Source organism: Bos grunniens, chromosome 5 (genome assembly GCF_055505025.1).
Source record: "Bos grunniens cultivar Pamir isolate PY7600 chromosome 5, Bosgru_T2T1.0, whole genome shotgun sequence".
NCBI lineage: Eukaryota > Metazoa > Chordata > Mammalia > Artiodactyla > Bovidae > Bos > Bos grunniens.
Window position 1 is genome coordinate 98669462 of NC_141169.1, and position 14589 is coordinate 98684050.

At 36.8% G+C, this 14589-nt stretch overlaps 1 protein-coding gene across 5 annotated transcripts in view; it reads left to right on the forward strand.

Moving 5' to 3' along the window:
- Nucleotides 1–14589, forward strand: part of LRP6 (LDL receptor related protein 6) — a 179818-nt gene that overhangs the window by 100052 nt on the left and 65177 nt on the right. For all 5 annotated transcript variants that reach the window (XM_086401981.1, XM_086401983.1, XM_086401982.1 and 2 more), the window contains 3 exons: nucleotides 1503–1634; nucleotides 4575–4971; nucleotides 6033–6204. In XM_086401981.1, the coding sequence (XP_086258107.1) occupies nucleotides 1503–1634; nucleotides 4575–4971; nucleotides 6033–6204 (701 nt within the window). The remainder of the gene's footprint in view (nucleotides 1–1502; nucleotides 1635–4574; nucleotides 4972–6032; nucleotides 6205–14589) is intronic.

Genomic DNA, 14589 nt, shown 5'->3' on the forward strand with positions numbered 1-14589 from the left:
TTTTAGTCTGGGGTTATGAAGGTAAAGAAGAGAGAGGAAAAAAAAAATTGAGATAGCTCATATATTAAGATTCTGTGCAAATACATTTTGTATTCATATTATTTCTCACTAATGAGTGATTTCGTCCATTGTATGTTTAGAAACAGACACTTTCCTTGAATGGAAACCTCTTAATTATTAATTAATGTAATTATTAATGTAACTGGTTCATTTAAGTACCTCAGGTTGCTTCAGTAAAGTACTTGCTTATCCCTTTTCTGTGTATATCTCCCCCTCCTTTTTCTTCTGTTTCTGGTCACCCTTTATAATGATTTGGACTGTGACTGCTGACAACAGTTTCTTGCAAGAGAATGTTAAGTGTTTGGCACTTGTGTGTAAATAAATGTCTGACATGTGTCTGAGTGTATTTCAGATTGTATTCCAGAGCCAAAAATGCAGGGCTTTTGGATTATGCATTACTTTGTATTAGCTCTTTCCATTTAAGGGGAGATAGTCAAATATTGAATGTGTCATATTGGAATCCAGTGATCATGAGTTCATAAAAATGTTTTAAAATGTTTGTGTTACTCTTTTGTAAAAAAAAAAAAAAAAGAATGTTAGTCACTTGTATAAATGTCTTATTCTCATTGTTGGCTTTTTAATGGCACTGTTGATCCTTTATGTTTTACTTGTTTGAGAATTTGCAGTTATCTGTGATACTGCCTTTTATCTTTCATATTTTTTGTTTCCATGTTGATTTTTCTCTGAATATTGTTTAAATTCATCCTTTTCTATTGTTTCTTCAGATTTTCTAATTAATCTCTGGTTCTGAGTTTCCCCTTTTAAAATCCATAATGCTTACCTTTTCCATGTAAATCTTTTCCACAGTGTGGCTTTTCTTAACTCTCCGTGCCTCCACCACAGACATTCCCTTCTCTGTGCTCATTCAGCTTTTATTGTTGTTAGTCAAATCTTAACTTCAGTTACTCTGATCACCTTCCTATTTCACACAGTGTACAGCCTCCAAGCTTTCATTCGTGTGGTTTTACCACACTTAAATGTCCTCCTGTCTGTCCTTCCTGTCTTTCAAGGCTTCTGCCATGCCTGTATCTACTATGAAGCTTTTCTTCAGTTCTCCAATCTGTTAGTGCTTTATTTCCCATTGACTCTATACTTACTTACAGTCTGAATGTGCAAGATCTCAATTTCGTTGTTCTGTAGTATTTTCCATTATTACTGTTCTTGAATTTTGGCTTACTGGCTAGATTGCAAGCTCTTTTGGGGCAGGGACAGCCTGCTTTACTTCTTGTGTATTCCTCTTTGAATACAGAATGCTAAGTAGATTTTTCACTGTTTAATTCCCTTCCTTGCAGATGGTCTGGTCGTCAAGCACCCAGATGACATTTGGTAATAATTTGGTTTATCAGAGGTGCTTATGTTATGGTCGTTAACCTTTGTGTACCTAGAGTGGGGGAGGTCATCCATAATCATTGGTATTAATCAGTGTGATTTATATTTGACAGCTACAAATCCATGTGGAATTGATAATGGTGGTTGTTCCCACTTGTGTTTGATGTCTCCAGTCAAGCCTTTTTATCAGTGTGCTTGCCCAACTGGGGTCACACTCCTGGAGAACGGAAAAACCTGCAAAGATGGTAAGAAGTTGGTTGCCAAGAAGGAAGAATTTTAGATAGCAGTTGGGATTCTATATGGTTATTTTATTTCTCTATAATAAGCTCTGTAAGTTACAGTGCTTTGGGAGACTAGTCACTTAATCCCTCAGTCTTCACAGTTGCCTATGTAATAGGAGTGTTTTGCATTTTATGGCATCTCTTGAATGTTGTTTTATAAATTATTTTAGTATTTTAGCTGAATTTTTAACATGCAATTTTTTGGGGAAAAAATAGGTGCCATTTCTCTTCTTTGTTAGATCTCAGTCATGAATATCACAGTTGCTTCTTGTGGAAATGAATATTCTCATAAAGAATATATTTTTAACAAGTAACATTTGTAAATAAAGAACCTTTGCAAGGAAAAGATGTATATTAAACTTTTAATTATAAAGACTATCATGGGATAGATACATTTTCTGAAAAATGATTGAATGATATTTTTAATTGCCTTTTAACAATAGAGAAGTGCCTTCAGAAGAAGAAAAGAATTCCTTATTGTTCTGCTCAAAGCAGCCTGTTGCTGTACTTAACCACCACACTGCCTCTTCTCCTTGCTCTCAGTTCCCTGTAGAGAGGGCATGTTGGAGAAATGTTCTGATTTAGGACATTTCAAGGTCCTTCTGGTTTGGGAGAATGCCAGTTCTCTTTTTCTTCTTAAAGAGAATGTTGTTCTTCATTCTTAACCCTATGGATCACCATCTGGTTCTCTAGCCACAAGACCTGGTAAGAAAATTGTATGTAGCAGTGGCTTCTTTATCTAACTCTGAAAAGTAGAAGCCTTTATTTAGGAGTCGGTTAGAGTTCCTTGCCTGGAGAATCCCAGGGACATGGGCTTCCATCTATGGGGTCGCACAGGGTCGGACACGACTGAAGCGACTTAGCAGCAGCAGCAGTAGAGTTTCTGGCAAGGGGATCAGGGAGTCAGAGAGATGGGATTGAGTTGGTATACAGGGTATTTGTCATGACTTGGCATTGATAAATTATCCTCCTGGTCAGAGGTGAAACTGGCTGATTCTTGTGACACGTTTCCATGGCAAACAATAATTTGGTTTCAATTTAAAACAAAAGGTTTATGTAATGTTGCTTTTTTGTTAAAAAATGTAGACTTTAAAATAGTGGATTTATTTTAGCCATAGTGGTCTGTTTACAGCCTTAGAGCAGTGCAAATGTACCTGTTTAATGAGCATCTTAATTTCAGATATACATTTGGCATGTAGTAGCCTTAAGTTTGGAGAAGGCAATGGCACCCTACTCCAGTACTCTTGCCTGGAAAATCCCATGGACAGAGGAGCCTGGTGGGCTGCAATCCATGGGGTCGCTAAGAGTCAGACACGACTTCACTTTGACTTTTCACTTTCATGCATTGGAGAAGGAAATGGCAACCCACTCCAGTGTTCTTGCTTGGAGAATCCCAGGGATGGGGGAGCCTGGTGGGCTGCTGTCTATGGGGTCGCACAGAGTCGGACACGACTGAAGCGACTTAGCAGCAGCAGCAGCCTTAAGTTAACTATTTTGTTTTGATCCCCTTGCCAAATTAACAGCTTCACTTTCTAAGACTTCTTTGTTTGAAGAGTTTATGGCTGGCTCCTTTTGGTAGTTAGCGGAGGCAGTGAATTTTATAAAGTTATTCCTACTTGGTGTCCACTGTGGCATTTAGGGCTGTATTCTCTCCAAGGTAGGGTTTATTTATAATTAATCCATGAGTCAAAAAGCTGATGCTGAGAGCTTCTTCTCTCCTTAATTTTTTCTACTATGATTCCAGATTAATGCTTGAAGTTTAATATCAGTATTTTCTTTCAGACTCATTTCTTTGTTTGGGAATCGTTTTCCAGATGTCAACTTGCTTGCTGTCTTTTTGTTAGCTTTTATATAATGTTAGATGATTTTTTGCTAGTGGTTGACTTGAGCATTTAAAATCAAAACAAACAAGATTGAGGTAATGTTCTCATTCTGAGCTGTATTTTTATTGATTGCTGCTTTGGTTTTAAAACACTTCATAAATAAATCTGTTTTTAAAAACTCAGTGAAATAAAAATTAAAGAGTTTATTAGAAAATAATGTATTAGCTAGTATTTATTGAGTACTTTTGTATTTGGTACATTTTTGAGTTTTATATTTATTTCCTCTAAGTCTCTCAGCAACCCTATGAGATATCGATGAAGATATCAGGCTTAGAGAGATGAGGTGTTTTGCCTGACTTTGTATAACTGCTTGAATCGGTTCTGTTAAACGCACAGGTCTCACCTTGAACCACTGGGTCACATTTATTTGGTTACCTCCCCTCACATTCCCTCTCTCTTCTGCTACTGTTTGCTCCTCCATAGCCTCTTTTGTCCTTAGTTCTGTCAGACATTGCCCTATAGTTCTTTTTGTTAAAACAACTTTACCGAGGTAATTTACATATCATAAAATTCAGCCTTTTCAAGTGTATAATTCAGTGATTTTTAGTCAGTTTACAGAGTTGTGCAATCATCACAATCCATCCAATTTTAGAACATTCTCATTAATAACAAAAGATCCTTGTCCTGGATTCCTTACCTTTTTAAACGTCTTTCTTGAACAAAGGACATATATCTTATACTTCCTCTAATATTTAGCTACTTAGCTTCTTAGTCATTACTTAGTTATATTCATTTGACCTTTAAGTGGCTGTTCTTAATTCCAGGGGCTATGTAATGAATGAAGCCAGAGAGAGAATCAGACGTTGTTTTGGAGAGTTCAGCCATTACAGAGCATGACCTCTTAGTCCAGCTCTTCCTGTTTTACTGCATTACTTTCTATTCTACCCAAAATAGACCCTAGTATCCTTTTATACTCATTGCTTTTCAGTTCCTGAAAAAGTTCTGCATTCTTTATTTAGAGACTAAATTTGGCCTGTGGGTTTCCATTTTTTCTTCATTGTTTTTCCCTTTGTTGTTCTAGGTGCCACTGAATTACTGCTTCTAGCCCGAAGGACAGACTTGAGACGCATTTCTTTGGATACACCAGATTTCACTGACATTGTTCTACAGTTAGAAGACATCCGCCATGCCATTGCCATAGATTATGATCCTGTGGAAGGCTATATCTACTGGACTGATGATGAAGTGAGGGCCATACGCCGCTCCTTCATAGATGGATCTGGCAGTCAGTTTGTGGTCACTGCCCAAATTGCCCATCCTGATGGTATTGCTGTTGATTGGGTTGCCCGAAATCTTTATTGGACAGACACTGGCACTGATCGGATAGAAGTGACAAGGCTCAACGGGACCATGAGGAAGATCTTGATTTCAGAGGACTTAGAGGAACCCCGGGCTATTGTGCTAGATCCCATGGTTGGGTAAGAGGCTCTACTGACAGAAAATTTTGCCAGGGGTTTCTATTTCCGCAGGTACCCAAAACATTGACAAAAACAACATGAAGTATATGTTGCTTTCCAATAAATAGTTCTTTAATGACTGTGCATTTTTAGAATACAGTGATTGGAATAAAACCTCAAGTTAATGAATTGCTAGTTTTTTCCCCTGAATGTTTTTAATACGTTTTCTTTCTAAATTAAGTCCATACTTGCTGACTTTGGGTGTTGGCTGCAGATTTTGCCAAGGTTGTATCATGACCATGAAAAATATGGAGAGAAATTGTTTTCAGAACTCTTTCTCTTCCTCTAGAAAATTTAATTTCATCTCATTTTCAGTACTTCTAGGATGATTTGGTAAAGAATATGTTTCTTTTTAAATGTCCCTAAATATATGAATGGCCTGATTTCTAAAACTTGGTCAGGATGTGCAGCTATATGCCTGGTCTGTCTTCCTTTTTTTTTTTTTTTTTTGGCTATTACACCCTGACCATGATCCATGGAAACACAGCTTTCTACATACTCATCAACGTTATTTGTTAATGTGAGATTCATCCTGAGGGTGAACATAATGACAGATTATTACACTTCAGTGCATGCCAATGCCTTTGAGCCCCTTAAACTTTCAGGAGCCACAAGAATCAGTGCTACGAGAAGAGTTAGTTATTTGGGGAAATTGGTTTTCCATCTGAATATTACTACTGGGATAACCTTTTTTTTTGTCAGAGATAATAAGCTAGCAAGAGAGAGAAGATTGTTCCTGGTAAGGAACACAAAAAAACCTAAACATAGAATCTCATTATTGGAAGGCATTTTTCATTATCAGTCCTAGAAAACACTGTTTGATCTGAAAAAATTTTTTACAAGCTTATACACTGCAATGATAAATGTCTTAAACAGACTCTTTGTATGTTTTAAATCTTGTTTTTCCTTCTGTAGATGTTAACTGGTAACCAGTGTACAAAAGGGTTGGATCTCACCTTCAGGATATCTGAAATTTACAGTTTATTGTCCGTTTTTAGCTCATACTCTGTATACTTCTGTAGGTACATGTATTGGACTGACTGGGGAGAAATCCCGAAAATTGAGCGAGCAGCTTTGGATGGTTCTGATCGAGTAGTGTTGGTTAACACTTCTCTTGGTTGGCCAAATGGTTTAGCCTTGGATTATGATGAAGGCAAAATATACTGGGGAGATGCCAAAACAGACAAAATTGAGGTTTGTTTCTTGCTTTTTCACTTTAAAACCACTTTTATAAGGGTTTTTGAGTTGATGGTGATCTGATGCAGATATTCTTGTCTCTTCACTGGGTTGCCAGAGGTGTCTTATATTTTAATCAACCTTTAGGATTATAGGAATTAACATCTTTTCTTCCAACTCACCAGAAGATTTCTGAGTTAAACTTACATGAGAAATAGGTGTTCATCTATTTCTAGTCTAAAAAGCTTATGTGAATGATTTTTCTCATTATGGGTAAAACCACTGCCTGAATTTCCTAGGGGTAGTTTGCGCAAATCAGATGTTAAATAAGCTTGATACTGGAAGAGCTGGTAGTCATTGTCAGGAAAACAAAGCATACTCTTTGTTGGTGTTGGGGAAGTTTGTGGTATATATTAACTATTAAGATGGTTACATGCAAACTGTTTTTAAATTGATTTATGAGCTATGTGGGAGAAAAATTAATTAGCCAGGGCTTGAGGGAAAATATTTAACAAATCACAGAACTACGTTGGGGCAGTCAGAATAGAATTATGGTGGAAACAGCCACTATATGTGAGTATTTTATTACTTTGTTTTGTAAAGGGTGAAAATCCCTGATAATGAATGTGAAGTCTGAATTCTACAACTTTAAATTGGGCTCTGCTAGAGGTCTTGTGGGTCACATACTTAAAACAGAGTTTTGATCACAGTGTTTCTTTGGAGAACACATGATTTCATATAAGGTGTAGGTTTGAATGGCTCTTCAAAGCCACGGCACGCATCTCGTAATAGATAATTTGGGCTATAGAGCAGTTACTTTAGAAAGGTAATTCTTGGGAGTGACAGGGACTCTCAGGGAATAATGAGATAAAGGGCCTTCGTTTCAGGTTGGAATCTTGGAATAGGAAAAAAAACCCATTCCACTGGGCTTAAGTCCTGAAAACCATCTTCTGCTCTTGCAGCTGGTTTCCATTAATAGAAAACTTCACAAAGACTTGACTATACAAATGTCTTCCCTGTTGTTAGTGTTTCACTGCCCTCACCCCCTCTAAATCCATGTTAGTGTTGAAATTTTTAGCAGCTGGAGTGCAGTGCTGCTGAGACAGAGGTTGTGAGTTTACTTTTCAGACAGGCCATGAGCATCATTGGGGTACAGATTATACACCATTCCCCTCCAGTTCACGAATTGCGAATTGTTGATCCACCCTGGACTCTCCATGAGTGTATATGTGTTACTACTCTTAGAAAAACAGTTTTGGCCCATGTGTCCCAGAGGACTGTGTGTACATAAGGCAGGAGCACATAGTTTACATCAGAGAAGAGAACGTGATTTTTTATTTCATAGGGATTTTAAAAATTCCCTATTTGATCTTATCTTTCTTAGCTTATTATGACTGTTTCAATTCAGTTCAGTCGCTCAGTCGTGTCTGACTCTTTGCGACCCCATGAATCACAGCACGCCAGGCCTCCCTGTCCATCACCAACTCCCGGAGTTCACTCAGACTCACGTCCATCGAGTCAGTGATGCCATCCAGCCATCTCATCCTCTGTCATCCCCTTCTCCTCCTGCCCCCAATCCCTCCCAGCATCAGAGTCTTTCCCATTGAGTCAACTCTTCGCATGAGGTGGCCAAAGTACTGGAGTTTCAGCTTTAGCATCATTCCTTCCAAAGAAATCCCAGGGCTGATCTCCTTCAGGATGGACTGCTTGGATCTCCTTGCAGTCCAAGGGACTCTCAAGAGTCTTCTCCAACACCACAGTTCAAAAGCATCAATTCTTCGGCGCTCAGCCTTCTTTATAGTCCAACTCTCACATCCATACATGACCACAGGAAAAACCATAGCCTTGACTAGATGGACCTTTGTTGGCAAAGTAATGTCTCTGCTTTTGAATATGCTGTCTAGGCTATGTTAGGTCACTTTATTTAGAGAAATTTATTTGAAATCACAAGAAGTCAAGAGATTCAGGTAGAAAAATGGGAATTTATGGAGGTTCTGAATGACAGTGTTTAAGAGTAAAAATGCATACATATCATATAACAATATAGAATATTTTACAGGATTTATTTTCTTATATTGTGGGAAGTGCAGTAGGTCTAAAAATTAGGGTTAATTTTGGCCTCTTGAGCTGTGTATATGTATTAATATATGTGATGTCATTTGCTTTCTCACTTCCTTTTTCTTCCTTGAGTTGTACCATCATCCTTAAACTTTTCCTTTCAGATCTGCTTCTCTTCTTCCAGGTTTCAGTCAGTTCAGTTCAGTTGTTCAATTGTGTCAGACTCTTTGTGAAACCCCATGGACTGCAGCACTCCAGGCCTCCCTGTTCATCACCATCTCCCAGAGTTTACTCAAACTCATGTCTGTTGAGTCAGTGATGCCGACCAACCATCTCATCCTCTGTCGTCCCCTTCTCCTCCTGCCCCCAGGCCCTCCCAGCATCAGGGTCTTTTCCAATGAGTCAGCTCTTCGCATGAGGTGGCCACAGTATTGGAGTTTCAGCCTCAGCATCAGTCCTTCCAGTGAACACCCAGGAGTGATCTCCTTTAGGATGGACTGGTTGGATCTCCTTGCAGTCCAAGGGACTCTCAAGAGTCTTCTCCAACACCACAGTTCAAAACCATCAATTCTTTGGCAGTCAGCTTTCTTCCAGGTTTATTGGAACACAACTGCTATTTGTTCTTTGTTCTCTTTTTGACAGATTGTTCAGGGTTGGTGATACATCTGCTTCTACCAAATCATACACACAAAGACCTCCCCTTGTTTTTTCCCCTGGAGATTCTGATGAAGTTTCCCTAATTGAGCATTCAATGCATTTGTAATTTTAATTACAATTACAGTATAAAAAAAATTTTTTTTTTTTTTTTACAGATGCATCTGGGAAATAGAGCTGATACTGTTATCTAAAACTGCTGGTATATGACAAACTAAGGAAAGAGCACAGCTGTCCATCTAAATCAGTTTTGCATAAGTGAGGAAGAAAAACTGTTAGGTTCCTACTCTGAGATAAGTAGTGATTATAGGAGCAGCTGTGACCCCAGCTTTTCATCTTGTCTTACTTGATAGTAGGTCGACTAAAACTTTTGGGAAGATACATAATTTTAAAAATGCTCTCTTTTCTTAGATTACTTGCTGGCTAGCAAGTAATCAACTTATCCTTAGTGCTCATCTGACCTAGTCTAGGTCACATGCTCCTTGCTAGTCCCCTTCTCTTTAGAAAGCTTCCCCTCTTCTTCTGTCATGCCTAAGAATGAAAGGTGCTTTTTCCTGGGAGTATAAGAAAATAGTAAATTACAGTGGTAGTGGCCCTGTTCTCTTCTGGAAGACGTCAAGTTTACCTGGGTTGTATGTTTCCAGTACATTTGGGAATTAAAAATAGGGGTTTGGTAAATGATCACGTAGCACTGTAAGGCATAGTAAGCTCTTGTGTTTTGCGTGGATCTTATGGGAAGAGCTCAAAATGTTAATTCAGTTATGCTCTCTGCTCCCTCAGTGGAGATTACTTAGATCAGGTTCTCACTCACTTCTTTTGGTAAGTGGTGATGTAACCAGGTGCTGGATATGTTGGGGAGCTAAGTCTGAGGATTGGGGGAAACCAGAGAAAATTAATAGGGAGCTTTGGATTTCAGACTTCATTTCTGTTGTCCAGAGTTGCAAGAAAAAATAAATAGGTTTACCTGAGATTTATAACCAACTTCCGCAGAGAGCAATGCTGTATAGTGAAGTGCTAATGATGTCTTTTTTTTTCTTCCTTTCTTTTTTAAAAAAGACGATCATCGTATTGACTGGTGCTTTAAGAATGTTCCTGTGAGTGTATGTCTGATTTTCGTATTTGTGAACTGATAGGGACCACTTAACTGTAGGTACTTGTTTATGTTTCTTCATTATGCTCAAATCATTTCATCACCTTTTACACACAGGCTTCTAGTTTACTTGTCTGCACTGGGGTCCCCTCTACCCTCCACTCAGGTGTTAGAATAATAAATACTGAAATACTTTCTGATAGTAAATACTAAAGCATTAGCCAAAAAGGTTGTTTCTTTTTTCTGGTAGGTGACATTAAACAAGCCTTAATTTCTGTTTTGTAAGGCCTTACAGTAGGCAGAAGCACATTGTGTCTTAACAATATTCTCATGTTTCTTGATCCACCTAATGCCAAAAGCATTAAGCATTTGTTGCACTACTGGCCTGCAGTATTGCTTACCAATAGTGAAGACATATCAGAGAAAATTTATAAGTTTAAAATATTTATATAAAATTAAGAATATACTGTTAGCTTATATTTTCTTGAGGATGATTTTTACATACCAGTTTAACTTGACATTACTAATGTGATTTCAATCACTGGTTTTATTGAAAATAATAATACTGTCATAGCGATTTTAGTATTAAAATCTCTGAGATTTTCTCATGATTTATTTTCTCAGTATATACTTGTTATTTTTTTTTCCCCTTTTTATTTCAGAGCTTATGCTGACAAATGCAGCAAGAGCTAGTGGAGATAAAGGTTTTTCTGATCTATGTCAAAGACATGTAGAATTTTTTTTCAAATCTCTTATTATAAATTTCGCTATTTTAGAGAATACAGCGTCCATAGATAGTTTCTCCAAAATCTAGTTATGCCTGGCACAATTCAGTTGGGAAAGAGAAACAGAGATTATTAGAACCTTGAGTACCAAGGAACTTTTGAATAAAGAGGGTATTATTGTGTAGGATGTGTACTGAAAACTTGGCCTTTGGTGAATGTTCTGTTTCATAGTCTTAAGCCTGAAATTGCAGGGCTACATTTTCCTCTCATGACAGCTTCCTCTATTTAATCAGTACTCTTATAAAGAAATTTGTTTCCCAAGTATTCAGATTTCTTTTTAAAGTAATTTCTTTGTCTGGCATCTTTAGCCTGAGTATTGTGAAAGTCTGTTGAAACACACAAGGACCATTTATGATGGTTTTCCTTATTGTTTGTTTCTTAGATTAATTGCTCCTTAAGAAATTATAATAATCTAATCATTATTGGGTTAATCATCTCATCTGTTGAGGTAAAGCTCTCCTGAGTATATGACAAGTACCAACAAGTTCTTCCTTTTAAATCTTTGCCAGTTTATAACACTGATCTGTAAAATTTATTTTACTTCTAGTTTTAGAAAAAGGTTCAAGATAATGAACTTAAATAATCTGAATCTTTGCCCATTCCTACTACTTTACCATAGTATATATGTATGTGAATATGTAGATTTTTTCCCCGTGTATTCTCAACATTATACTGATAAATTCCACTGTTAGATTCCTTAGCTCAACAGAACACCTGGATTTGGGGCCTGTATTCATAGAGTTGTAAACATGATGCTCTCCCATTATATTTCTTCTGTTTGGGATGTATCTTAATGATTATGTACATCTTTAAGCTTCTGTATGAAAATTACCTGTTTCATACCTATATGAAAGTTGATGTACATTTCTAACAACATTTTTAAACTTGTTTCTACAATCTGCAGTAGGCAGAGTAGTACATCATCCAATTATAAGCTCTGTCATCTCATTATCCACTCTACTTTGGCTCTAAAGTAATTATTGCACATATTTATGATGAGAGAAACTTGCTTGATGATAGATGTAATCATACTTTTCCTGAACTGCTGCAACAGACCCGTGAGTCTCACCAGGCAAGATGCATTTACCTCACTTTGGAGTTAGAATAATTTTATCCGTGTAAATTAGGATAATCTGATACACGTTGGTACTTAGAAAGCATTTTAGTGACCAAGTTTGAACTTGCACTTGTATCATTTTTTAAATATTATCGTATTACACATTTTCATCTCATGTTTTGGTATTAAGCCGTTTAATATGTGGGGAGCTGTTTTTAGTTACCGTCTGATTATTTTGGCAAGTGCCTGTTTTGTCCCTTTGGTTTCTCTACCCCTGTAGTAGGAGTGCTGACTTTCAGTGTCCCACTTTCTTGAGAAGAGAGGTCAACCTCTTTACAATTTATAACAGTTTTTAGTTCTTATGGAGGTAATCTCTAGATCTTTATTGAATCCTTTTGTGATATTGGACCTAGTTCTCACATGATCTTGCCATTTACCTGGGTGACTATAGATAATTCACATAATTGCTGGTCTTTGTATTTTGACCATTGAGATAATTTGAAGCTGATGATATTGACGTTCCTTCCAGCTTTAACATTTTCTGGTGCTTTTTATACTAATTGCATATCATAGGGTAAGAACAAATAAAGCATTTTGCTTGGGAGAATTGCTAAGAAGGAATGTATATCACAGATGACATGACTTTTTTTTTTTTCTTAAAATTTTTCCTTATATACTGTGCCTGTAATTCCTCTCACCTAAGGAAAACTTGGCGTATTGGAGGTTCAGTATCTTTGTAACTCAGTTTTACTGATATTAACTTCTGGTAAGCTATTCATTTAGATTTTGCATTGACCTCTGTGCGGACTACTTCATTATTAACATGTGTGACGGGTTTAAATAAATGTTGAAAGCTGTTGTTTGAAGCTTGCCAAATATGTAGATGTTAATTGAGTCCATGTAAAACATTTTTCAGGCGGTTATTTCCCTGTAGCTTGGAAGCTATTATATATACTTTAAATGGGGTCACAGAGATTTTATTTTTATTGTTATTAGATTTGGAAAGGGTAAACAGTCATATAAATAGCAAGGACCACAATTTTGGGACTTCTTGGGAGGGAATTTGCAAAACATTGAACAGTGTTAACAATGACAAGCATTTTCACCTTAAGTTATCACCAGCTATTTAAGGAATTTGTGTAATAGTCATTCCTAAAGTTATCCATAATGAGCAAAGGATTCACCTTCAGTCTGTCCCGTCCCCCCCCCACTTTAAATGTAGTTTTCAGTTTTAAATGTTAAGAATGTTATAAAGCAGGCCCTGTTAATTTTTTGGTTGAACTCTGAGTTCCCAGACTCTTCATTCATTGTACTGTGATTGTTTTTTTGGTAGATATGATCTGAAATAATAATCTCAGGGAAGGAGTTAGAATCCCTTTTATTGTGCTGAGATTTTCAGTAGACTAGTGTTTTGTTATTTCATTTGTTATTTTGAACTTCTGAAATCTTCCAGGATTGTAGTTAGTAAGTAGGACTGAAATTAGAGGCTTTGCTATTAATCTAGCCCTTGCTCAGACTTATTTAGTTTTGTTGTTCATTCATTTTTGATTTTGGATTGGTTTATGACTTGGTTTTTATGTCTGGTTGAGATTTATAATACTATTTTTGTGTTAGTTACAGTGTTGTTCTTAAAATATGGGGGAGAAAACCCCAAACTCTTCTGGGTTACAATGGATTTCATTAGTCTGCAGATAGTAAGGAAACGGTATTTCATGTGTTTTCAGAGTATCATTGTCTTTGGGGAAAAAAGCCATGTTCAGACAGTTTAGATATTATCATCAGATGGTTTCTGGATACTTCCCTATACTCAAGCAAACATTTATTTTCTCTAACCCAGGTTTCGTTTCTTAAACTGGAGCAGTGCTTGGTGCTTTCTGATTAGCTTCTTTTATTTGCCAAAGGTCATAGAGCTTTCTACTTAGAAAGAAAACAATAGAATTCAGGTTTCCTGTACAATACTTTTTGTGTTGAGTTCTGCTGCCTGTTTGTTTTTGAAATAATTGCAGACTTCAACAAAAAATTGGCAAGAGTAGTAAAACTTTCACCCAGATTTGTTTTATATACTCAGAGAATAGTGATCACCAGGAAATGAACGCTTACACCATTTCCATTATTCCTATTATATTAATTGAAATTCTCTCATAAGGAAGAGGTTTCCCCTTTCCTATTTATTCAGTTATTCATGTATATTTGTACATACATATTTCTATATATATGAGCCCATGGATGTTCAGTTTATTCCACAGGTTACATTCCATTGTCATCATTATGTTGTTGCAAAGATTATCCCAGAATTGGCAATAGGAGTACCATCAAGGTGATTCCATGTTCTTTTCACATGTGTCCTTTTTTTTTTTTTTAATTGTGGTGAAAAACACATAACATAAAAGCTACCACCTTAACCATTTTAAAACATACAGTGGTGCTAATTATATGTGCATTATTGTTCAAGATCTCTCGAACTTTCTTATCTTGCAAAACTGAATCTCCATTCCTATTGAACAACTCCTGGCAAACACCATTTTACTTTCTGATTCTCAGGATTTCATTACTTTAGATAACTCGTCTAAGTGGAATTACGCAGTTGGAAGGAAAGTTATGACCAACCTAGATAGCATATTAAAAAGCAGAGACATTACTTTGCCAACAAAGGTTCATCTAGTCAAGGCTACGGTTTTTCCAGTGGTTATGTATGGATGCGAGAGTTGGACTGTGAAGAAAGCTGAGCACCAGAGAATTGATGCTTTTGAACTGTGGTG